This window comes from Rhipicephalus microplus, chromosome X (assembly GCF_043290135.1).
Source record: "Rhipicephalus microplus isolate Deutch F79 chromosome X, USDA_Rmic, whole genome shotgun sequence".
NCBI lineage: Eukaryota > Metazoa > Arthropoda > Arachnida > Ixodida > Ixodidae > Rhipicephalus > Rhipicephalus microplus.
Window position 1 is genome coordinate 198790972 of NC_134710.1, and position 26201 is coordinate 198817172.

Genomic DNA, 26201 nt, shown 5'->3' on the forward strand with positions numbered 1-26201 from the left:
AGTCAGCGATAACTCGTCTATCTCCGCATTACAATACTGCCATTAAACGGTCGATCGTTGACACCAAGAAACCAAAAGCATGAAAGAACCACTTAATAACGCTTCTATCTCGTAAATTCTGACAGAAAACTGTCACGTGTTCAGCAGAACACCCTACGCTTTCAGTGGTCTTGTACTTTTGTTTGTACATCAATTCAATCAACGTCTACAATGCTTTCGCAACCACAGTGGTTTTGCGTTTCCCAATATTCAGCTATTGCGGAAGCACTGAGGTTTTCGGTATCGCATGGCTCCTAGAAATTTCATTTTCACCTGTTGGGCAATCCAGTTATCATGAAGGATTTTCATGTAATCGATAAATTACATTATAGAAGGCAGGCTGCGTGGATGGGCATCTCCGCCTAAAAATTGAAATATTTACCACAAAACAGAGCACAGTGGATGAAGCTCGCTACACAGCTCTCGAACTGTACAACGAAATGAACAGCACGGAAATGTGCACGCCTTCTTCGGGCTCAAAATGCATGAATGTTTCCTTTTTTTTTTGTCCTGTCTCTGCTATTATTCTGCCTTTGATTTGTTGTAAGATTTTTTTTACACGTGTGATCAGCATTTAAAAGCTTTATTAAAATTTTCTTCACTTTGCTCAAATGTTTTTGTCTAACCGTAGCTTAAACGCCCTGTAAGATCACTCATTGCTTCTTTGCACGCACACACACGCTTCCCCCGATACGTGATTCTTGAGCTGAAGAAGAGTCGGCAATCTCAAATCTACCGAGCTGTCCAAACTCAGGCACATTTCAAACAACAAGACCAATTCTAGGGAGGACCACCTTTTTTTCTGTTTCAGACGAGAACTCTGCTGCGGGTGGATAGCCTTGGCTGTCGAAATGTCAAGTGTGCCAACCCAAAATGGAGTCTTGACCCCTCGTACTTTTTTGTGAACAAACATTCAAGTTTAAACGGAGTGCTCCAACTGATGGAGAACACTTACGCAAGAGGAGGAAAGACGGAACGCCGTGAACTGCTTTTGACGCGTCAACAGTGCCCGATCGATTGGAGTTATTTTACTTGCGTAAGCAAGCAAAAGGAAGCCACAAAACCACGCAGGTATAAATGTTTATTTTTTTGTGACACGCAGTGGCTGTATCAACGTGTCTTGTGCCTTTTTGGGTATCACGGCTCTCTACAGGAACTCTATTAGGAAGTATTTACAGTCTATGGCCGAAACAAAAATCTACTGAAGGCAGCAGTAATTAGAAAGAGAATTAGTGGAAGTTCTCCGTTTTCTTTACGGCTACTGATATCTAAGGCAACTAGAATCCATGGCACCTAAGGCGAATACCCTGAATTCTTTTCTCGCAAGTGTGCTCTAAATATTGATACCAATAGAAGTCTCTACCGGTAGTGCAACATCTGATCATGACTGTGCCTAATGACCTGGACGCGTGCAATAGAAACGGTTGACGGCAATGTGAGGATTATATTTCATTTCTTGTAAAAAAAACTAGCCATAGTCGTTTGTTAAAGCTTTTTAATGCATGATAAATAATTTACCACAATTCAGCCTGACCTAATGTATAAAAGAACATTATTCATACTGTAAGTTTCACTTTACCAGGAAGTATTGTTGACTGTATGAGCTGATTGAACATTTTACAGTTCAATGGAGGACATGCATTCCAGCTGAAGTTGGACGGAACCAGTAGCAAACCATGTGGGCTTTATAATTACAAAATTCGTTTATGTTTTGTACTTTATAATACATCTTGCAAGTAATATCACCTACTTCAGAAAGCACTGAACGTATTGAAGCAATCGAATATCCCCATCTAATAGAAGTGCTGCCAAGGTTGGTCGACAACAATACTGACAACCCTATCACAGCTACATTCTGCCGCATTCATCAATCACCTGTTGTTTTTAGCATGCACATGTGACGTCAGTCATAGCCCTCTCCTTTATTGGCCCAGCCACAGATATCAGACTGAGGACAATCTGCCATAAAAATTTACCAGTAGCACCGAAAAGAATGATGAGAAATATAAAAGAAATGGAGGAGCATTCACGAGGGCTAAGCCCATTTGGCTACCCTGCACAGGGAAAGGTGGAACGCGGAAAAGTTGCAGATGGCAAGAGAAATGCCACTGTTGTTGCGCCCAAGCCGATGCAGCTGCGCGATCCCGGCGGTGTCATTAGTGTCACCATTCTGCTTTCAAGATCCGATGCCGCAAAAGAACTTCGTGTGCTAATCCGTAGTCTAACATTCAACTTCAACTTCTGTGTTTCACCAGCATCCACAAGTGCATGGTTTAATAGTTTGAACCCTGGACTCCAGCTACGTATACGTCGCCACGTCTATCACGACGTTACAATACCTTGTTGGCCCGTCTGTGACTTTGAGTGGCGTTCTCAAAATCCTATTTATTTCTGATTGCAATGGCTGACAGCCTGTAATGTACATAGCAGATGCAGCCAAACAGACGCACACTGTTTTCTTTGACTGCACATGCTTCATTTGCGAAAGAGCAACCCTCTCATCCGCACTACACCACCTAGACCCCCCCCCCCCCCCCGCACAGAAAACAAAATTCTGAGGTGCTTGCCTACCCGGTCTGCAAGACGAGGTGCTCTGAGGGCGTTGTTACGCTTTCTGCAAGCAACGAGACTGAACGACAAACTGTGACTGTTCGCAGAAAATGTTGGTTGTGTAGTGCTCGGATGGTGCTCGTTTCTGCTATTTCTTTTTTTGGATACTGTCACAGACTCTTCTTCTTTTTCATTCTACCCCCCTCTCTTCTTCAGCTTCCTTATTATTAGGTAGGAAACCATGGTCTTTCTCTGGATAAACACTCTGTCTATTTCTCTCTCTCTTTGTTGCCGCCAACGTAGTAGAAGTTTCATGCTTGACATTAAAAATGTCCAACCAGTGCGTCAGCCTTAAGGAATTGTAGCTGCATTATCATTGTTAATCGCAGCTGTGACACGCGCTTCTGTGGAATTGTCAAAGTGAAAGCATGCCGGTTTACGGGATACAGACAGAGTGTACGGAAGTACAGCATTTATTTTCAAAAAACGGTAATAACACAGGTGTTCTTAAAATGTGTTCTCGGCAATGCAGCCATTGCCCTTTGAACAATAGCTCATTTTAATCTCAATTTAATTTGTATTTGTGAGCGCTATACTTAGCGGCACTGCAGTGTACTCGTAGTTCCATTCTTCTGGAAAGACCAAGAAGCAGCCGTATTCACAACGATGGGTCCGAAGAATTGCAATCGATAATGGCTGAACCAAGGGGCTGGCCCCTACTTTGATATCATACTGCGCAGCACCTTGCTTTATTGTTGAGTCACAGCCATAGTCGATAAAGCCCTACAAACAAGATTTGTGGACATTGAATATGGTCGTACAAAAAATTTACTGCCGTATTCAAGCCACCACATGCTGTCCTTTGAATAGCTGGCGATTGGTTAATATAATGGTCGGCACGCCAGAGCGCCACAAGCTCCGAATCAGTCAGTGTTGTCAAGCAACAAATCTTGTAACTGAGGTTTATGTGGATAATAGGATGAGCGCTGGACATGTGAAGCTCATCTGAGACATAGAGCCATCCGTGCAGATGTATATTCGACCAAAAGTATGCAAACGATTTGAAGCTGCTTGTTTCAATTCCAAGTTAGAAAAAGCACACTATTTTTTCTCATTTCTTGGACGGAAAAGGCCTATTCAGATTGATAAAAGCATGACGAAAATGTTCGAGAACGTGCCGAGAGGGTAAAGCCCAATAGTAGGAAAAAATTATGAGTACTGACTACAGTGGCAAACGACGCTTGTAGTCGTTCTGGTAATTACGCAAGATGGCTTGATTCTCGTCGTGGAATGTGCAGAATATGCACCCTGCAGGTGTAAACGTGTTCGGGCAGTCTCGAGTCAAGATATTTCTCTTTCTTCTACTAAAGCGCTTGGCACTAGGCCCAGACAAACGCGGAGTATCTGTGCATGCCCACTCGGAAGTGATCAATTTGCTTTGCAAGTTTAGAAAGCAGGGAAAAGCTATAGCTCAGAGATCCAACACAAACGCTATATAACGCTAATTTAAAGTCCACTCAAAGCCAAAATCTTTTTCCAACGATTAATTTTAACACGTAGACATTAAACGAGAGCTTTATTTTCAATCGCGCAATGTTAATGAGCAACTGATTGAGCTGTAGCTAAAAAATATCTTCCTACGTATTATACTCTTTATCTCCAGTCTGATTTTCCCTCTTTATATTCCATAGAGCTGGCACTCATCTACCTTACTCACGAACTAACAAAAGTGATGGACGAAAAATTTTTCGCAACTACTTGTTTGCGTAGTAATTAAAAGCATTTAATAACAATAATATCAAATTCTTTAAGCACAAAGCCATTGGCGTTTATCCTGTCACGATATTAAAATTACTTGTATTACTGAGTTCAAGTTAGTTTTAGTTCTAAAGTTCACATGGTACAAAAAGCTATTCCCAATGGTGTGCCTCAAGGCTCTATTAAAGATTTACCTAATGGTTCCTCCTCTACCCAATGAACCTAATAGGTTGATGATAGCAACATATTTAGAAAGATATATAAACTCTTGTTAATAACTGAACTGCCGATTGAAATAATATTTTATGGTGGAGTGTTATCAATAGAGACCGAATTTAAGGCAAAAGCTTATTCTGCTCCTTACGCTGCTATTGTGCCATTTTGAATATGAGCATGAATAAGAAGTGAATAGCATTTATAGTGTTTTTAAGTGTCTATAAATGCCTATTCTTGGTGTTAGCGTCTAAGTGCTTATAACTGCTATAAAGGCCTACTTTCAACATTCGTGCTAATATGAACAATATTAAGCCTAAATTGTTTGCTGCGAGAGGCAGTTTGAGCTCATTATTCATGTTACCTCACAACATTGATGATTCTGAACTGTGGTGTTCAACCTGGTCTTCCATTTTACCAAACTTCCAGAAACAACCGCTAGCCGCAATGAAGTGGGACTCGCTGGTGCGCATTGGCCGCCGCACTGACATGGGATGAGAGGTTGGCGAATGCCAGTTGAATGCCAGACCTCATAGTGCTGTCCGTAGAAAAGAGAGTGAAAAACAAAACAAAAAATATAACGGAAACTTAACTTCCGAGGGTTTTGCTTACAATTTGCTTTGTAAGGCGTTCATCACAGTAGCGTAGCTGGCCTCATCGCTTTGGTCTTTCAATGGTGGTTTTGGGACGTTAAACCCCACAAATCAATCGCTTTGGTCTTGTGGCTAAGGTACTCGGCTGCTGACCAGCAGGTCGCGGAATCGAATCCCGGCTGCGGCGGCTGCATTTCTGATGGAAGCGGAAATGTTGTAGTCCCGTGTGCTCAGATTTCGGTGCACGTTGAAGAACACTTGGTGGTCGAAATTCCTGAAGCCCTCCACTACGGCGTCTCTCATAATCATATGGTGGTTTTGGGACGTTAAACACCGCATATCAGTCAATCAACAGTAGCGTAGGCGGAAATGTTTTGCGGAAGATTTGGTGAGTCAGGGTTCAACCATATTTTATGTATTTTCGTGCATGCGCTTGTATACGTGCGTTTATGTATAAACAAAGCAAACTGAAATATTTCGAAGGAAACTGATCAGCCCACCGAACCCTGGTTTCATAGCCAAGCCCAAGTGGTGGGCGGAAGCCACATATCAAGGAACAAGCAAGCAAGCATGCTTCTCCCACCATCTAGCTCCTTCCAGTGTCGACGCCCACACTGCATGCAATGTCTGGGAAAATCGGAGTTGGAGGTTTTGGTGAAGTGCAATAGAAATGTACTTTCCCCTGCCGTTACCGGTATTGTCGACGTCGACTGACACCAAGGAACGCCAGTGAAAACGCTGTGTGTAGTTCAGCCTATGTTATGCCACATCGCGTTTTACAAGCAACTGCAGATGCTTTTCCGCTCCAACAGAATGCTAGTCGCACTGAAGCAAGGCAGGCTCACATGCGTGCCAGACAAAGGAAGAACGTGCCACCGCGCGTGTGGGAAACGCTGCTGCTCAAAGCATATTCGACCGTGTTCACATTTCATATGTTACCAAACTTTTTAGCCTTACTTCAAAAAAACCATTCAATATAATGCTTTGCATTCATTGATTCGGCCTGATGCCGATACTGTGACTTCACAGATAGAGCTCACGTGATTTTTTGTTTGAAATAACATGTGGTTATGTGAAAATTTATTGTGCCCATAAGTACGATTTTGGACGCCTCAAACGTCAATCTACCTGCCTATTTTCGGTGCCTAAAACATGCTTTCTTTTTGCCCCGCCACGATGGTCTAATGACTAAGGTACTCGGCTGCTGACCCACAGATCACGGGATTGAATCTCGGCTGCAACGGCTGCATTTTAGATGGAGGCGAAAGTGTTTTAGTCCGGTGTTCTCGGATTTCGGTTCACGTCAAAGAATCTCAGGTGGGCGAAATTTCCGGTGTCTACCACTATGGCGTCTCTGAAAATCATGTGGTGGTTTTGGGACGTTAAACCACACTTATCAATCAAATATTCAATGCAATCAATCAAAACACCCCTTTGTGTTCCGAAAAATCTGACGTCAGTCGTGGTTTTCAGGACCAAAATGAAGTTCTTTTTTTTTGTTTCCTTCTTATAGTTATCAATATTGTTATGGGGTAAACTGACGGGTGGTGGAATACTAGCAGAGGAAAGCTGGAGGACAGAGATCGAGGAATACGAGGTGCCATGTGCAATTTTATTATAAATACTCGATGAGTGCCATGTGAAATTTCAATATAAATACTGAACGAGTGCCTTTTTAATCTGGTATTTCAAATTCTTCGTCATTTCGTTAGGTTAAAGCTTAAGTTTTCAAAATTATTCCCGTCAGATTATTATGGCAGTCTGGAATACAGGCTCAAAAGCATATTACTTGTAGTGAAGTTGAATTTTATAAGTTGAATTGCCAATTCATTTCTTTATTTTTGGTTTTAAATATCATACCTTACCTAAAATAACATTTAACAGTCTCTACGTTGCATTCTTGATCAATCCTCCAAAGTGGGTACATGCCATGTATCTAGGATAGCAAAGCAAAGAAAAGGAAAGCGAGGCTCGTGGTAATGGCTTCCAGGTGAAAACCTTTTAAGTGCCTTTCGATTTTGTTTATTGGCCGTTACATTTGGTGGCAGTGGTGAGATGGCTTCTTCTATGGCTCCGCGCCGGGCGGCCCACGGTATGTGCGACAGCGGACTTCCCCCCCGGTACCAGCTACAGCAAGGTCAACCGTTTCCGCATCGTACGCCTCTTCGTCCAGAAGGCAATGGGACATTCCACTTCAAGATTCTCGTACCCGCTGTGGCTGCCGGAGCCATCATTGGCAAAGGTGGTGAGACCATTGCACTGCTCCAAAAGAAAGTGGGAGCCCGGGTGAAAATGTCCAAGTCAAACGACTTCTACCCAGGAACTACTGAAAGGGTGTGCCTAATCACTGGGAGTGTCGAGGGCGTTCTACGCATCCATGAATTTATCATGGAGAAAATTAAGGAGAAGCCAGACCCCACAGCCAAGATTGCGATTGACTTCGACCACAAGCAGCCAGCTGAGAGGGAAAAGCAGGTGAAGATCTTGGTACCCAACAGCACGGCAGGCATGATCATTGGCAAAGGTGGCCGCTACATTAAGCAGATCAAGGAGGAAAGTGGCGCCTATGTGCAGATCTCCCAGAAGTCCAAGGACAACATTCTCGCGGAGCGCTGCATCACCGTGATTGGCGAGATGGACAACAACAAGAAGGCGTGCCAGCTCATCTTGGCCAAAATTGTGGAGGACCCGCATAGTGGCAGCTGCCTCCATGTCTCTTACGCAGAGGTGACTGGGCCCGTGGCCAATTTCAACCCGACAGGATCACCGTACGCTAACCCGGCAAGCGTGCACTCCACCGTGAACAACTCATCGGCCAGCTACAGCTCGAGCGCAAGCCTCAACAGCCTAAGCATAACGGCGAACTTCGGAGGAGCCGCGGTGCCGGCTGCTTTTCCGGGCGCCGACGTGGCCCAGCTGCTGGAGAACGTCAAGGCAGTGCTGCGGAGTAATGGCTACACGGAGCAGGCGACAGCCGACATCGCGACGGCCATGGGCACACTGGCTACGTACGGCATGCTGGGCCCTAGCCTCGGTGCGCTCCTGGCAGGTGCCAATTTGGTCATGATAGGACAGGGCCCGCCGCAGCCGCCACCGCTGCAACAAGTGTACTCGACTTCGCCGATAGACACCACGCCACCGGTGGTCGCCAGCAGCTCGGGCATGTTCGGTCCCGTCGGCAGCGGCAGCTTCGGCTCGCCCCGCTCAGAGCGCTACCACAGCGACATGGTGTTTGACCCGTTCAAGTGGAACTTGCCGGCAGTAGGGTCACCGGGCGAGACGGCCAACAACGGCGCAGGTGGGGGCATGCCCGTAAACAACAACTCGTTCGGGCTGGGCACGGCGCTGGTGCCGTCGCAAGGGGCCATGTGCAAGTCACCGCCGCTGCCCTCAGTGGCCGAAGAGTGCTCCGACACCGTCAAGCAAGAGCTCGAGGTGGGGGAGAACATTGTGGGGGTCATCTTGGGACCTGGGGGAAAGTCACTGGTTGAGATCCAGCGCTTCAGTGGCGCCGTTATCGAGATCACCAAGAAGGACACGTTTGCGTCGTGCGCGTGCAACCACATCGTCAGCATCACGGGCACACCAAACGCAGTCTCGACGGCCCAGTATCTGATCGAGCAGCAGATTGCCGAGGAGCAAGCCAAAAGATCACAGAAGAATGCGCTCGGGGTGCTTCACTAGGGTGGTGGAGAATGTAATTCTTTCGGCTGACCCCTCAATTTTTCCCCCGCCTCTTTTGAAAGTGTAAAAAAAGTGATATTACAGTAGTAGAACATTATAACATATGAGTATACATATTTTATATACATATACCACACGCATGTCTGGGTGTGTACAGGTGCAGAAGTGTGGGCCATTTCCATGTCGTCGGACTCTTGGGGTTTGTGCACACTTGTTTGCATGCTCTCCTTTGGTGGGTTTCTTTGGCCCTGGCAGACAGATGTTATGGGGTAAACTGTCGGGTAGTGGGATACTAGCAGAGGAAAGCTGGAGGACCAAGAACGAGGAAGACGACGTGTTTTCAGAACAGTGAGGGAATATAGAAAAGTAGCCTCACTTAATTAGGTCATCGATTCTTGGCCAATCCCCTGAGTGGGTGCGAGCCATGGCTGTGGAATGATCATCATCATCATCAACAGTGAGGCTGGTGGCAATTGCTGCGAGATCAAAGCCGTGTTAAAGTGTATTTCGCTTTTGTGTGTTTAATTGCTGTTAGATTTGGTGGTAGCGGTGGGATTCAACAGCATCAAATGCCCGAAGGACGACTGGTCGAGGGACGCGCTTGAGGATATCTTGGCAATGTATAGGCCTTGATAGAACAGGTGCGCTTTGACTTGACCTATAGAAGGAAGTATACTGCTCTTGTTCCCCACTCAGTTGTAGTAGTGGGCACTCAGGACGTCAGAGACCAACGTGTGATTGCTCACGAACAAAGCCACGTTTGTTTCAAGAATAAGCCAAGCGTGCGCCATGATGAACCGATGTGCTGTGTCGGTGGTGTGTGTATTGTTGAGAAGGACGCATGCGGAGGATGATGTCGAAACTAGTGCAACGAGGTGAAGAAAACGTAGGAGATGGCCGTATGTGAAATGGCACCTCTCAGCTTTGTTGAGAGCAGCAGTTCAGTGAATCTGGTGAATGCGAGTGGCACAAGCGGAGAAGCACGATGCCGACACCGAAGAAAGAAAAAAAAGAAAATTTCATGACTTTGCTGAAGGACATTTCCAGAGCCTGGAGTTCACTTTTTGTGACTTTCCATCACTGCAGGGACCAACCACAATGACTGTGCAAGACGCATCAAAGAACCTGTGATCTAAGCTACGGCGTCAACCATGGAAATCATAGCAACAGCCGACGCCACTATTTCGCTCACTTCAAACAGCTTACCGGGAATCACCGAAGACAGGCGGCTATGAGACCTCTGCGTCTAACGTTAGAATATCTGGGCACGGTAAAGAGGCGCAAGACATACGTCACTATCATCGTAAGCTGAACAACATCAAGCAGGAACCAGCTCTTCAACAGGTGGTGACAAGTAAAATAATCGTAGAGAGACCACCGAGCCAAGAGACAAGTTACGAGGACCAGGTTCGCACTTCGAAGAACAACATTAAAAAAGCAGCGCAAAGAGGCAGTGCGTTGTTCGTGATCCGGGAGTTGAAGTCACATACCGTGCGGCACAAGATTCTCCCCAAGCTCACTGTTGTCGAAAACAGCTTTTTTTATCACCCCGTGCAAGTTTTCCACAACGGCCTGTGTCTTGAAAATGAAGACAGTTCGTCATCGCAAAGACTGACCACTGCGTTTAGTGCAGCACCATGGACTGCTCATTGGTCAAGAACGTAAGTAAAACTGCCCTCAAGAAGCAATTGTACCTCACACCCTCTCCCCTTGTTCAACCTCCTTCCTCCTCCCCGGTGGGTAGATGTTATGAGGTAAACTGACGGGTAGTGGGATACTAGCAGAGGAAAGCTGGAGGACAGAGAATGAGGCAGACGAGGTGTACTGAGAACAGTGAGGCTGGTGGCAATGACTGCCAGATTGAACCTGTGTTAAAGTGTATTTCGCTTTTGTGTGTTCAGTGGCCGTTACAATATGGTGTATATTGATGCAACAACTCCTAAATTGCTGCAGTTTCTCACCATCAGCAAAGCTTAACATCATATCCTCCTAGCTCTTTTAGCAGCCCTCTTCTCCTCTAAGTTTCTTTTTATTTTAGTTTGCATTCTCCCTGAGTACAGTTTGAAATATCAAAAATATTTTGTTCACAGGAAAAGTTCGGCGATTTCCATGCCATGTGTAATTACAATAAGAGGTGAATCAATGTGTATTTGAAAGTGTAGTAGCTGAGCCTACGTCGTGGTCTTATCCGGTACGTCGACAGCACTGGTGTATTAAACGGTATACCTTATTGTGTGACCTGACGTCAGCACTCACGTTCAAGTGCATATGTCAGTATTACCCAAACAAAATGCGCTTTATGGTGCCCTGATGAGCAACATTAACGCACGCTTTCCTCCGAAACAACACTATCTGCAGGCCTCTTCAGCCACCCTGGACCCTACTTGTATGTTCCTCACTACAAAAACTTCGTCGTGTGCGTGAACAGGAACAACGCTCATGTTTTGATTTACCAGCTTGAGGCAGCATACATCGGTTCTGACAGCCACAAAATTTTTGACGTAGTACCCCTTGAAGTAAAAATGGCTTATCATTTCACGTCAGCTATGAAACATAGCACCTCCCAAAGTTCTTTGATCTTTCGTAATTTACTTCTGACGTATTTAGCACTGTCACTAATTATTTTTTTGGAGTTAGTGTAAAATGCACTACTTGTTTAGGTTTGATGTGTAGTTTATGTATTTTGTTCACCATTAAGATTTTGTTCTTCAGTATTAGATATGCATATGACGTTGTAGCTGCTATATGTACATTGACTATGGGCCTGCACTAGTCTTTGGCTACTGGCGCAACAGTTCATTGCACAAAAGTACTGTATATATGAGAAGAAAATCGAATTGAAATTGAATGTGAAAATTTGAATTAAAGCCACACAACGCGAGCGCACCCTCACACACTCATTTACAATCCTTGCATCAGAGCCTGCTACTCTCACTACACGCTCTCGACGTCACGTATAACCTACGACTGCTAGAAGCCACCATTGCTCTCCACTCCACAGGGGGTGGGGGTGGGGGGTGGAACTTATGAGACGGCATAATCTGCGCACCATTCTGCGCAGCCTCCACTTTTCTATCATTCGGACCGGCGTCACACGACGCACGCTGCATTCATATGGAATAAGTCGCAGCGCCACCACAGCGTCACCAGAGACCTACGTCATTGGCAGTGACTGCAAAACTAGGCTGCGAAGTTTGGAAGAGCGACATTTTGCTCCCTTACCTTGAAGAGCACAGTGCCAGAATGCTCACGCGATGCTGCTGCCATAATTGAACAAACATGCACTATGTTTGTTTTTTCTGTATCTTGGGATTCGTGCATACGTCGACACGGCATCCCACAGATAGAAATGCTCCAAGTTCCTTCCTTTCGCTAACAAACATTTCGTGATTAAACGAAAAAGGCTTATGGTATATGGATCTAAAACATGTCCTTACTTTTCACGTATAACATGACAGCCACGTTATTCTTATTTTGTTCCCTCTTATGTGGGTAATAGTAAAAAATATTGGGAAATGCCGATTACGTTATTCGTGCCCATGCCTGAACTTTTCAATAAAATCAAGGCATAAAAATAACTGCCTGCTGTTCATGCTTTTCCAATGCGAAACATCACTACCCATCTTGGAACACAATAAATTTATCGTGGGTGGTTAATTCTAAAGATTTGTGAGAAATGAACTGCCACAAAAAGCATTTCTACCATCCAGCCTGATGATTTATTCTTCTGCCAAATTATTGTTATATCGTTAATTAATAGCTTTCTTTTTTCAAGACGCCTCAGTATGTGGGGAAAAGCAAACTACGTACAGTTCACTTCTACTTCGATATGGAACATTTTTCCATTTTACGAGAACTGCGAAGTACTTGCGTTAATATAAAGTAGAAATAAAGATGTACTTGCTTCGAGCAGAATAATCAGATCGCTTACTGTACATTTTTAGAAATACTTTTTGATCTTCAGTGTTTTTGAATAAGAAGATTGATATGTTGTTTTCTTTGTTTGTTTTTTTGCCTGCAATTTCTCGTCTTCCATGTGATGTGCTATAGGCCCACTATCATATTTACTGAATTGTGTATTTTGTTCTATTAGTGTTTTGTGTTTTCTGCTTGAATACTGCTTTGCGTTAGGTCACTCTTGCTTCGAATTGTAAACTACCGGATTGTTTCTGGTACAGAAGCTCCCAACATATTCTCTGACTTGGGGACATCGTCCAATTACTACAGATTTGGAATATCAGCCATTTTTATTAATTCAATTTATATTGGCATGATTGCTTCTGGTGAAGTCTTGGTCCTCAGTGACACCTAATGAACGATGACTTTTCTTGTAGTGGGTATGCTGGTCATTGATGTGTATTGTGTAACTCGTCATATATCTTGGCGTAAACTTCAGTCGTGTAAAGTTTCGTGCACTCTTGGTGTGAGCACGGGGCACCATGGCCACTTAGAGTTACTGTATATGCTACCTTTAGAGCATGTACAGTAACTCTAAGGCCATGCTCCGCGGGATGCCAGCACACACGGTGCTGCCGCGCATCAAAGCTAATCGGAGCATCAGCATACCAGTAGTGAGTGAGCACTCCGTAAGTGCATTGCAAGAAAGCGCGCTTCGCTTGCTGTGCAGTTTGAGCAGCGTGTTGTATAGTTCATGATGAAAAAAGGAGTCGCAAATACGTTGCGGCTTCATCAAGAATACAATATTTGTGATATTGTTAAATGAGACCCGAAATACTTACTTCGCAATTGCGATTAATTACTTTCTTCTGCTAAGTGAAAAAGATGGTACTTGTTTCAAGCATGTGTGTGTGTGTGTGTGTGTGTGTGTGTGTGTGTGCGTGTGTGTCTAACACCATATAGTAACCATGTATTGAAGCATAGCCGTGGAAGATAGTCACCTTATTTCGGAATCGGCGTCAAGTGTTCTGGAGTGCAGTACCGATGCTTTTTTCCAATCCTGACCCCAAGCCCCCTTGAGAAATGATCCACACATGAGACACTTGAGAAGCGCGCTTTCAAAAGGTAGCACATTCTTTTGAGCGACTCGCACCTCACCTCACCACCTCAATCACCTTCCTCACTGTCCCAGCCCTTGCGGGACCACACTTCGTGTCCGTCGGCTGGTAGAAGAGGTCAGTTTGAGGCATCTGGTTCAAAGCTACTGGGTTGTTCCTCTTCTCACCAACACAGTGCTTCTTGTTTGAACGTCTCAATGCGACCCCGCATATCTCAAAACCTAGAGTAAATGGCTCCAGAAAATTTTGAACAGTGTTCCTACATACAGAAGCGCTGATTTCAACCCGCCCCCCCTCCTCCGCATTGTAATTCAGCGTCACGAAAGCTATATTCTTTTAACCATAGCTGAACTACTCGTCATGGCAACAGAATGGATAGAGCAATATACATTAATAAAGTCTCAAAATTTGGGTATTGTCGCAACATCAGTATGATGAGTAAAAGAACGTCTTACGGCTAAAGCTTCTAGAAAATATTCGGCCATTGTTTCTTTTTTCGCTAAACGATGCGCATAGCTCCGAAAGCAACTATAGCCTCATAGTAACGTCACCAGTACTTGCAAATGAGCACGGTTCCAGTCGATGTGTTTTTTTCATTTGTGTGGACGTGATTTTGGCGCCAAATTGACTATTTTATTCAATAGCGAGATTGTCAAGCAAATAATAGAATGAGCCAAATTACCTTTAGAGTAATCTTGAGAAGCCATAATGCAAAGACCACTGAGAGGGCAGGCTACGTCGGGATGTCTTTCAAACATTTGAGTTTAATATGCAAGGTAGATCACGTGGGTACCGCTTAACGATGAATGGGTTGGCCTCACACTGTACGGTGTTAAAAAGAGAACGTTATGGACGAGAGGATTTTGTAGGAGACGTTTTAATTCCGTTCCACGCGAACTTTTTTTGTGGAAATCTTGGTTACGTTTCTGCTCGAGATTTTTTACTAGGCCATTTGTCTATGGATGGTAAAGAGAACCATTAGGAAGTGCTGTACATAAAAAAAGTTAGGGTAGCTTCGCACTATGTGCTGACAGCCCTGCTTGAAGGAAGTGCGAGGATTGGGAGGGGGGAGAGCTTCTTTTCGGCACTCCAATTCTCCATTTTTTTCTTTTCCAGACATTTTTGGTTTTGTCTTCTTTCCCTAACTCTATAGATTTCTATATTCTTCCTTCCTTTTTTTTCTTTTTTCTCTTTCTCTATCTCAATTGCATCCTTTTTTCCTGTTTTATACGGGCTTAACCTTTCGTTATGCGAAGCAATGACAGCCTTCGAAAGGTAATGTCTCGGACGTGCTCTGCACTCAATATCATCATCAAGGCGCTCGAAAAACAAGAGGAAGAGTTCCTCTTTTTGACGAGAGCGCGTGCTCATTATGCCACAGATGGCCACGCTATACATGGTTTTTCCTGCGTTGCGCCAAGCGACGACAATATCACGTGACAGCCCGGGTTCCTGAAGTGCTTAGCTCTAAAAAGGAATAACGAGTACGGTTGGATAAACTGGTGACCATGGCAAAGGGTCAATTTTTGCCTAACTCCATTGCAGAGAAGTATCTATCATCAGAGGAGAGAAAAAAGCGAACACCTAGAAGGCTGCAACAACAGGCTGGACTATTGCGTATAAGTAATAGACAAGGAAAACACTAGAAACGGAGATTCACGCTTTATAACAGAGGAAACAAGGGTGCCACCATCATGCAGGGTGCATGAAACCCGTTATTAGGTGGCTGTGTGAGGAGTCTAGGTGGTTCATAATATTCAAGCGTATACAAAAACAGCATACGTCCAGATCATTGTTGCGTTGCGCGAAGCACAGTCACTTTGGCTGAATTCTCATTGGCGCGGATATTAAGCGAGCCCATGTGCTTCGTCGTGCCAGGTAACGCTAAAGAGTCACGGGTTGTGGAAAATATACTAAGCCATTTTCTACAACTCTCTTGGAGGTCGGGTAGCCCAGTGATAAACCAAGGCAATCCTGAGCAATTTGCACAGATGCATGCAATTGATTGCGATTCAGGCCGTGAAGGAAGGAATCGCTCACATTGTACGTAGAAAACTGCACAATATTGCAATAAGCGAAGCGCGTTTTCCTGCAATGTCCTTGCTGAGCGCTCAATCGCTACTCGCATGCTGATAGTTGAGCGTGCTTCCCAGCAATGCAAGCACAGCGCTCGAACACAACACAAGAGATGAAGCAATGCCTGTGCGCATGCTCCAATTAGCTTCGATGTGCGGCCGCACCTTGTGCGGTGGCGCTCCGCGGAGCGCGACCACGGTGCACCGTGTTTGCCCCAAAAGTGGATGTCACTGTCCGTTTTCCTGTCGAGAATCTTGAACCTTCCGTACCAACATAGCCAGCTGCCTCCTTATGAGCATTTCGTAGCCTTGCACTAACTTGAAGGTATCTCACTGCTGATGCCCAGAAATAGATATAATCATTCCCTTCAGTCACGAATTATGATGCACTGTCAGAAACGCATCAAATTCGCGTGGCATGATTCTAGGGCACTCAGTATTATATTTAAAGAACCAAAATGAAGGAAAACGTTGGTTTGTGTGAGTTTTAGTAATTAAAATCAAGGAGCGTTGAAATATTATTCTAAATATTCTGCTACCAGTCAGCTTTTTACTGCCATAAGAAGAATCTACTAATATGTACGAAATTTATGCAAACTTTGTTTTTTTGCAGTTGTTTCGAGTGAAGAAAAAACTTTTCGTGTTGTTCTTGAAGCGCATCACATTGAACAATCATCGAACATGGTAGCGTTGAAGCAAACTGATCTTGGGCAGCAATTCTAGCATAATGAAAAAAAAAAGTCACAGCTTTGCCACAAAGGTGAAACTATGAATGCGAGAGCAACAAATTTGAAGGTCACATGCAGAATGGCAAGCAGATCGAAACATACTCCCCATTTGTCACGCATAAGTGACGCACGAAACGGACTCACAGGTACAGATGAATGCGAATAAGCGTCTCAGTTTTCACTTCGCTGTGTCGGAAAAGCGCACCCTTTTCAAAACAGTTGCAGTTACTTTCCTGCACCCGATCACTACAACAGAATCGTTCTGGTAAAAACCCGAGGCCAGCCAAGGCGTTAGATTGTCCCCACCGCGAGATGAGCAAGCGTGCGCGTGATCGTCCACCATGCCCTCTCTCTATGGGGCAAAGTACGCGAGGGAGATCATTATGCGTGCCGCCGCGTCGTGAGGATGTGGCGACTCGCTCTCACTGCGCCATCTTGCTGGTAACGCATAAAACGCCATAGCCCTCTCCCCGCCGCGATGCCCTTCACCAGCGGTAAGTGGTAGATATAAATAGCTTGCCGTTTAACCACTGAATGAAGTGTTCCTTCGTATCTCAGGGGCTAACGCCTCGCACTCACAATTCAGCGGTCCAGCTTTCGATTCCACCTGTCAAAGTCTTTTTTTCACGATTATTTTTCTTGCATTTTTATATACACGGGAGGTCTCACATAATTTGAGCCAAGAATGTGATGATTGATTGATTGATATCTGGGGTTTAACGTCCCAAAACCACTTCATGATTATGAGAGACGCCGTAGTGGAGGGCTCCGGAAATTTCGACCACCTGGGGTTCTTTAACGTGCACCCAAATCTGAGCACACGGGCCTACGAGCCAAGAATGTGAAAGTGAATGGCACTTAGGAGGCGAATCGAACCAAGGGCATACTACTCGCACTAGCCTGTAGGTACTCAGGCTATTTTTTATTTCTCTCCATACAAATATTTATTAATTCTTAATTACCTATTTATAATTAGGAGCTGGAAACCCAAATTATGAACATTGAGATGTAGAGCACTTTCAGACAACAGCTGAATTGTTTCCTGTACGATACGTCTAGCGCTATTATTTTTTCCGCGTTGTAAAGAAAGCCTGTCGCAGCACTCTAGCAGTGCGCTTGCGGTCCGTCACGCGGCTTTTTTTCCAACATCGAGGGCTTTTATTACAACGTGGAGAACATAACAGTGCTAGACGTATCGTACAGGAAACAATTTAGTTGGTGGTTTCTGAATTGCTCAACATCTCAGTGTTCATATATTGGGTGTTCAGCACATTATTAAAAACTAGGTAGAAATTAGTAATGAATTCGTATTGGGAGAAATAAAAAATAGCCTGAGTACCTTCAGGCTAGTGCGAGTAGTACGAGTTTGGTGCAATTCGCCACTCAGGTGTCTTTTATTTTGAAATTCTTAGCTCAAGTTATGTGGAAGACCCTGTGTGGGTACGTATACATATACGCTGATCTACGTCGACTCCGGTGGCAACATCCAGCTGAGAGTGTCCATATAATCGCTATCCCAATAAAATGATCGCTACTTGTCTGCTCGGGAGGCCTGCACAAATGTGTACACTTAGCTTCAAGCCATATAATGAAACACGCAGTGCGTGACATGTCATTGAAGTTGGTGTGTGCATCTGTACACACCGTGTCTACAAAGCATCAGTACATTCACTATTCCTAGCAATGGTGCTATCAGTACAATCAGCGGTAGATTAAATAACGAGACTTTAAAATACTGCTTTTTGGGATGCCAATTCACGTGTAGTTCTTGAAAGTCGGATATTTTCAACAGTTACAAAAAAAAACGTTCGGGTGAGTTAGCTTTAAATTTATCGTAATAAATGAAGTTAATTTCATAAAAGCGTGATCGAGTATCGCTTGATGTGAATCTTGTTGGAGGTACCCGCCAAACAGAAAACATGTACCACTGCTAATAGCTTCGCACATTTATGCTGTTGTACTGCCGACACTAGCTCTATGGCATTGTAAATCAATAGACAGTCTTGTCAAAATCCCGCCATGAAGTGAAGGTAATTGTCAGCGAATCCAAAAAAACACTCAGTTTTGTAGCATTCAAAAATACAAAAAACAAACGAAGAAATATCAATTAGGAGAGTGTGGTGTGATGTAAGTAAAAGCAGCTACCCTAATTTTATTGTCAGCTCTACCAGACGGCTGCGCTTCTATTCTTCAGGAACAACGTTGGCTTCCCATGGCCTTCTAAAAAGGTTTAACGCATGAAGTTTGGCTGTTTCATCTAGGTAGCGCAAAGTTCTATGAGCTAATTCGGGGGGCCCTCCTGAAGACGAGCGCCCAGAGAGCGTTATAGCAGCTTGCTTATGTGGAAAATTGAGTGCCCATACTTCTATCATCTAGAATGGAGATGTCGTGTAAAAGGACATTCACCGCAGAGTGCACACACTGTTACTAACTTGAAATGACTTTGTGCGCTACATCAGCGTGCTGAAGTGACATAAATGCAGAAAAAGTCAATCCTTGTTGTCGGCGTATCAAGACACATGTAATAAGGATACAGCATCGAATAGATAAAGCACGGGATAAAGCACATAATTGTTTCCGCGAGTTATTAGACCTGAGCTCGTCAATGCATAATACTTACGAAAAACCCTATTGGTTCTTCGCTGATGTCTCCGGAAACGTCGTCCCGTTAGGCGTGCACCAAGGAGTAGGTAGGAGGGGCATCCCCCTTTGTCCCCTACGAGAAGGGTTGTCCTAAAGTGTGCCTCATAGAAAGACTTGATAGGAAAAGGGGGCACTACGAACAACCTTCGCGCTTCTGGAGAGAGAACTCTGCGCTCACCTATGGTCGCCCCTCGGTGCCCTTCCTTCTTGCTGGCACTGCCGTCAGGTTGATATAACATACGTACATTGCTCGAACATCACCTGCAGGACAGTGTTTTTTTCACCAGGTCAAGAACGATTATGCCGTGAACAAGTATATAGGTTGCAGATTGTGAGGCTTATCAGTATTGTTCTGCACTGCTACAGAATCATTCATTCTCTTTTCTGTCAAGCCACGGCAAGGGGGTGAGACTGCCAATCAGATTCCAACACATTTCTAAAACTTCATATCCATGGGTTTTATTCATGGGACAATCACATAGCTACTGTTTTCTGCATGCTTTGCACTAAAATTCTAACACTTACAGTTCAAAGCACTTGAGCGTTATAGGGAATCCTAAATCCGGTGCTTGCATACCAGCAGCAGAGGCATCACCGCCCACTCTCTCTAAAAGAGCGATGATAAACAATGGCTGACGTTCACTGCTGAAGCATAAAGCAACTTCAGCTATATGTCAAGTCCAGAAATCTTACCATGTTTCGCAGCGCAAGAAGTATGCGGATGACACAAAAACAAGGTCAGCGCTCGTTCTTGTCATTTTTCTTCAGTACATCTGTCCCTTGCGCTGTTGTATCTAGTAATTGTGCCTCAACACGCCTAGATCGCTGCTTTATTTGTCAAGTCCTAGTGGCCGTATGTACACCAATTACGCACTTTCACACTTCCGTATAACTCCTCTTTCCTACCCTCTGGCCTCTTTATACGAATTTCAATCTTTACATGAAAACTCTACTCTAAAACTATCTGTTTTTTGCCAATACCCTAATTTGGCTGTGTACCACAGATTCAAGAATATACTCTACGTTCCTGTTACTTTTTATAAAAATACATCCATTTAAAAGAAATCAATATTCAATACAAACTAAAATTATTACACTTATTGAAACGATGTTATAGAGAACTGCTTGATGCAAGCTTATATGGTAAGTGGTTGACAGCACCAACGTACCACGCAGCACAATTTACGACCAGACATCTCCAAATTAGTGCTATGGTGCACAATTTCATTCAATGGAACATAGATGAATAGCCATTTGGTTTTTATTGCAAATTGCAGAGCGCATACCTCATCAATAGGCGCAACCCTGAGATTTTATTCTTGCATATACTAGAGAGGCCTTGCCAATTCGCTCGCCACAATTCAAGTGTTGCAATATGCACCGTAAAGTAAATAATTGAGGAGATTAGTGAGACAGGAACTTAGAGGGGCCGATGCGATTAAAAATTTGGCGTGTAAAAAGTGGCAGCAGCAAGGAGAGAAGTACCAAGTTGTTGCGCGGAATACGGGAGGAGCCTTTGCCCTGCGGTGGGCGTAGTGAAGCTGACGACGATAACTAGGGTAAGGTAGGGTAAAATGCGATAAAAATTCAACAATAGTGAATATATTCTTTTTATTTCACTCTTTCCAATGAAGTGTCAATAGAGAAACTACTCTTTGAATAGAAGATACGTTCTACATAATTATGATAATGTCGCCACAGTTCAAAGAGGTGTTAGAAAAACAAATAAAAAACGCACCAGATGTATCTCTTTGCCCCAAATTGCGGGAGAAGACGAGCCACAGCGGAGGGAAAAACAAGAGAGTGGGAAAAAAATCAATTTCAGTTCTGCAGTAGAATCGCCTAAAATTCACTCCGTGGGATCCACGCAGTCTTTATTGGCCAACTCTTTGCACACCACAAAAATAATCTAGACTGAACCTAGCGCTGTGTTGCTACAAAACTCTTAGCAGATCAAGCCCCCCACGTTATTCTTTGTGCTAGTGATGTCTTGAGCACCTTCACTTTAACAGAATATTTAATGATTGGAGGTTAGATACGTGCTGACAAATCTTCTTCGCCTCTTTTTACTGCTTTGATAGAGAAATAGACGTGCATTTCGTGGCTTTCAACTTTGTCAGCCAGGCTTCATGAAGCGATGATATTCAGATTTTCTCTCACTTGTTATTTTACAACTTTTGGAATGCGAAAAAAATTACAGCATATCCACGGAGTGAATGATGATGATTGGGGCGAAGCGTCCGTCAGCCCGTCCGTGCTTCCATCCATCCGTTCATTCTTGCTTCCGTCCCTCCGCGCGACCATCCGTGCGTTCATCCATGCGTTCGTCCATCTCTCAGTGCGCCCGTCCGTGAGTCCGTCCATCCATCTGCCTGTCTGTCTGTTCGTGCGTTGATCCGTCCGTACGTCCGCGCGTCTATATACCTGTCCGTCCGTCTGCTAGTCTGTCTCTCCGTCCGTCCGTGCGTTCATCTAGTGAACACTCCAATACCGCCATCTACCATCTCGCATCCCCTGTGGCACATAGCCGCTCTAGAGCGGGTATGTGTCACCGGTGGTTGCGTACTACTACACACATACAAGGGATAGACAGACCCACGCCTTAAGGAGCTACGCTCCTAGTATTATTTGGGTGCGTTTTGCCCTTCCCACATGCCGTAATTTAAAAAATTCTGTGTGCATCCAGTAAACCAATGTTTGGGTGGGTTGTAGCTTGTAGAATGAATTAAAATAAAAAAATAAATATGAACGTTCTTGTATTGATGTCGAAGTAGCTTCATGCAGGGATCTAAAAATTTCAATGAGCAGAAGTTCGTCCCTTTTTTGTCGGGTCGCGAAAACACCGACACCATCTGCGTAATTTTTCCTGTGCGAAAGCTGTGAGCAATGACAAACTTTTACACCTAAAAACATAGACAACTACCAGCACGTATCCCTGAAGAATTGAAAAAAAAATAAAAGTACTTTTTGTATTATCCTCAGAAGTCAGCAAAGTCAAAGTGTCGCGTTTTGCCCCGGGTTTGATTTTACCCCACCCAAACCTTAACTCATGATTTGAGCATTTAAGATGTCTTCTTGCCTTGACCGTTCACTTGATGTTTTTTGCTTTTTTAAGGAAACTTTATACCTAAGAATTCATTTATATCGCTATATGAACTACCTGGTATGAGTATTTAAAACTGCATGGCAAGATGACCACCAGTGCCTTATACCAGGGGTCTCTAACGTGGGCCTGCACATTCTTGTCTTTTTACCACATGCTTTCATTTGTTTCATGAGTGTGTTTATAATTTATAGAAAGTGCGACTGTTCTAAAGCAATGTTTTCGTGAAGCACCACATGTGGTCACCATGTGTTAAACATAATCCTAAATATAGAACTCCATTTCAGAGCCGGCGTTCACATATTATTCTTTTTGGCGATTGCTGTAAACATGCTGGCATTTTGGCATGGCCTATCCTTCAGAAATGACTCGTAATAAAGATGTAGGAAAGGTTTCTTGCAAATGGTAATGCTTGCTGAAAACATGTACAAACTACTTCCTTTTTCCTCCCCTGTCTCACCTTCTTCACTGTACCGACCCTCGTGGGGCTTATTTTGTGACTTCCGGCCTCTTAGTGAGGTTAGTTTGAGACCACTGCCCTGTACGATGACTTCCGCAATGAACCTACGCTTCGTATTCTGGACACGCCTGAGGAAGGTGGTTTCTTAATAATTATCTGATTCCTCAGTGGCCTGTATACTCAAGAATATTTATTTTAAAAACGGCACTGGTACGGGGACGCCGATCATGGGGTAATTTACCCTTTTGTAAGATACTTACAGATTACTTCAGACAGCGTAGACGAGTAGTGTGGCAATGCGATTTTCCTAAAAAGCGTAGGGTAATTTCTCCTATCCACTCGTCATCGTTCAGTGAAAGATGTACACATCTCCGAAGGTGAGATTACTATGTACACGCGAAAACATTCATACAAAAAATTTTATTGACATGTCACCAGCATTGGACAGATGTGAAAGATTATACGCCAGTCTTTCGAAGGCGGGTAACGCAATCGATAGAGAAGATGAAAAATAAGGACCCTGTCGCCTTCGAGTTATCTTACGTGAGTGTGCAAGAGATCATGCGAGGTTTTTTGATGACAGTGGATTAGTGGTTGAAATGGCGTCCTCATAACGACGAGGCGCTGGCCTACTTCACCAAGCGGCAGAATTTATTATTATTATTATTATTATTATTATTATTATTCATAGGAATATGTCATGGCATAATTTTCTCAAAATAAACTAAGGATCTTATCCTATTAAAACATTTCTAAATTCTCAGCTCAACGTAATGAACCTCAGCGCTGATTAACCTTAGTTTAGCTGCTTTTTTTATTTGTCTACTTACCGATCCCTGTATCATCTCTTACTTATTTTTATCGCCAACTTGTTTGCTTTTTCAATTACCCTAAAACGCTAAAGTTTATGCATGCTAGTTCCATGATAAGCACCCAGATTATGTCTTTACCTTCAATGAAACGTATACTACCTCGTTTCTTTCCTGCGCATTCACGTTTCTATTTTTCACTGAAGCTCGCTTTACAAGTATGCGCACTAGGGCAACCCGAGTTCGCTTCAGTTGACAGAGCGCATCAATTTCAATTATAGTAAAGTGTGATTTTGCGTATATTTTTTTACCTTCATAATCATCACCCAAAGCTGGATTTATATATATATATATATATATATATATATATATATATATATTTATATATATATATAGACATATCTATATCTATATATATATATATATATATATATATATATATATATATATATATATATATATATATATATATATATATATATATATATATATATATATATAGTTTTCGCCTTTGTGATGTTTTGCTCAACACTTTTTGTCAGCATATTCCTTACACTGCCAGCTGTTTACTTGCTAATGAGTCTCCCAGCTCTTTTACAAACTGTGAGTCAACCTTCTTTCCATACAAATACTGTATCACTTTTTCTTCTCAATCTTATGTATTTCGAGTGCTTCATTATCTTTCCGAATTTGTCCAAAATAATTTTGAAAGTATCCACCGACTACAGCGCCACTACACGTCTGCATGCGGTACAGTTTAATGCTTCCTGTACATTGATTATATACTGCACTATTTTGAGCTTAGGCATAAGATTTAGGATAGTAAGCATAATGGTGTTGGATAAAATAGGGTAATTATGAGTGCTACGGAGGATATTTTCTAAAACATATTTCGGTAACACTGCCCTCGTGTAAAAACTTCTGGCGTGGGGTGCGGCTAACATTCGGCAATTTTTGCTGCTTATCTTTTTCTGAAAATTACTATACTGTCGATATTTTGATGCATAGTAGCCACAATGGACCCTCTACTCCTATTTTTCGCTAAAAACCAGATATAGTTCGGTGATCGTACCATGGCCCCCTGAGGACGTGATAGGAACCTTGTGCACCAGTCCTGTTGTCTTTGTGCTTCACGAAATCTCATCAGCGAATGTCTTCATCACTTAAAAGAAAAAAAAATATCGCTAGAGCCACTATTTTTTCGATGTTAGCTCTTGTTGAATGAAATTAGAGTCGGGGCTGCACATGCCAATTTAAGAAGGATGTAAAATAACGGTTCGCACACCTACACAACCTCTACGTGGTACTATTTACTGCACAACAATTATGTGTTTTTCTTAATATTGATATCTTTCACCACAATATATACTTGCCCTGCACTAAAATTTATTGAAGCAAATGTTTCAAAGTATGATTTTATGCGCTATTCATCGTGTGAGACCCGCAAACTTATAGTTTTCTGGCACACCTCGTAATTCCTCTAAAATTAAATATATATGTTGACCGCATCGAAAAAAAAAACATTGTCCTTTTGTCAGTATTATTCTTTTTAGGGAACTCAAAGGTTAACGTGCTACCATTAGCAGCATCGAATTTGCAAAGTGCAGTGTAGTACTGGATATGCAGGAAGAATACCTAATTTTTTATTAGGACAAACACAAGATCACAGTGTCTTATAGATTTTTTTATGTTCTCTGTATTTTCTAATAAGCTCCGGTTGTCTCTTTCAGCATAAAACAGCTGTGTGTGACAAAAGCTACTTAACACGGCTTGTTTGCTTAAATATTACGCACCTGTAATAAACACTAGGACATACACTTTCATGTGCACAGTTATATGAGAATGTGTGGTACGTATATGAGACAGGTATATGTGTAGAGGTATATGTGTGACAGGTATGTATTGTGTACAGGTATATGAGAATGTATATGAGCAGCAGTGGGGAAGTTAAGGATATAGGAACGATAAAAAGAAAACGCCGGGCCTGCACGGAATGCGCAGCACAGTCACAGCAAACGCTAGAAGAGTGGCCTTTCAGAGACTTTTTTAAACACTACTCCAGTAACTGCCATGATCACACTTGCTGGGGACCCACTACGCCATAAATATTCATCAACTTTGTGTAGTAAACCGGCATTCACTATGCTATCCTTCGTCACTTTTTGGAGAAGCTTGGTATCCGCTGCACACTTGTTAAGAATTTTGTGCATTTTTTATGCAGTGGCTTACTATGACGAACAAGAATAAGTTTTCTAATCAGTTGGAGCATTGCATGACTCACTCTTTACGCAATTTGCTTTGTGAGACGCCTAGGTGTTCCTTTGATGTTCTAGCACGCTTTATTCCTCATAATAACGTGATTCCTTTCCCGACATCAAGGCTACCTAAGGCCAGTTTAGAAGCGAGGTCCGAGCACTGGCGTGTATCAGTGGTTTAATACTGCGCTGGTACACAGCAGACCCAGATTCTAATTCTATTGTGTCATTTGTGTATTTTTATTTACTGAGTGTTTTGTTATTTCTTGCAACACT

At 43.3% G+C, this 26201-nt stretch overlaps 2 protein-coding genes across 2 annotated transcripts in view; both read left to right on the top strand.

Moving 5' to 3' along the window:
* LOC142775925 (neuronal cell adhesion molecule-like) overlaps nt 1–26201 on the top strand; it is a 935753-nt gene that overhangs the window by 586447 nt on the left and 323105 nt on the right. The gene's annotated exons all lie outside the window — the stretch shown is intronic.
* On the top strand, nt 7108–8863 carry LOC119187638 (RNA-binding protein Pasilla). Its single transcript, XM_037435724.2, has one exon. It carries the CDS (start codon nt 7209–7211, stop codon nt 8835–8837), a length of 1629 nt encoding a protein of 542 aa, XP_037291621.2. The 5' UTR covers nt 7108–7208; the 3' UTR covers nt 8838–8863.

What these genes read in the sequence shown, in the direction of transcription:
- LOC119187638 (XM_037435724.2), top strand. Translation starts at nt 7,209, where the DNA reads ATGGCTTCTTCTATGGCTCCGCGCCGGGCGGCCCACGGTATGTGCGAC.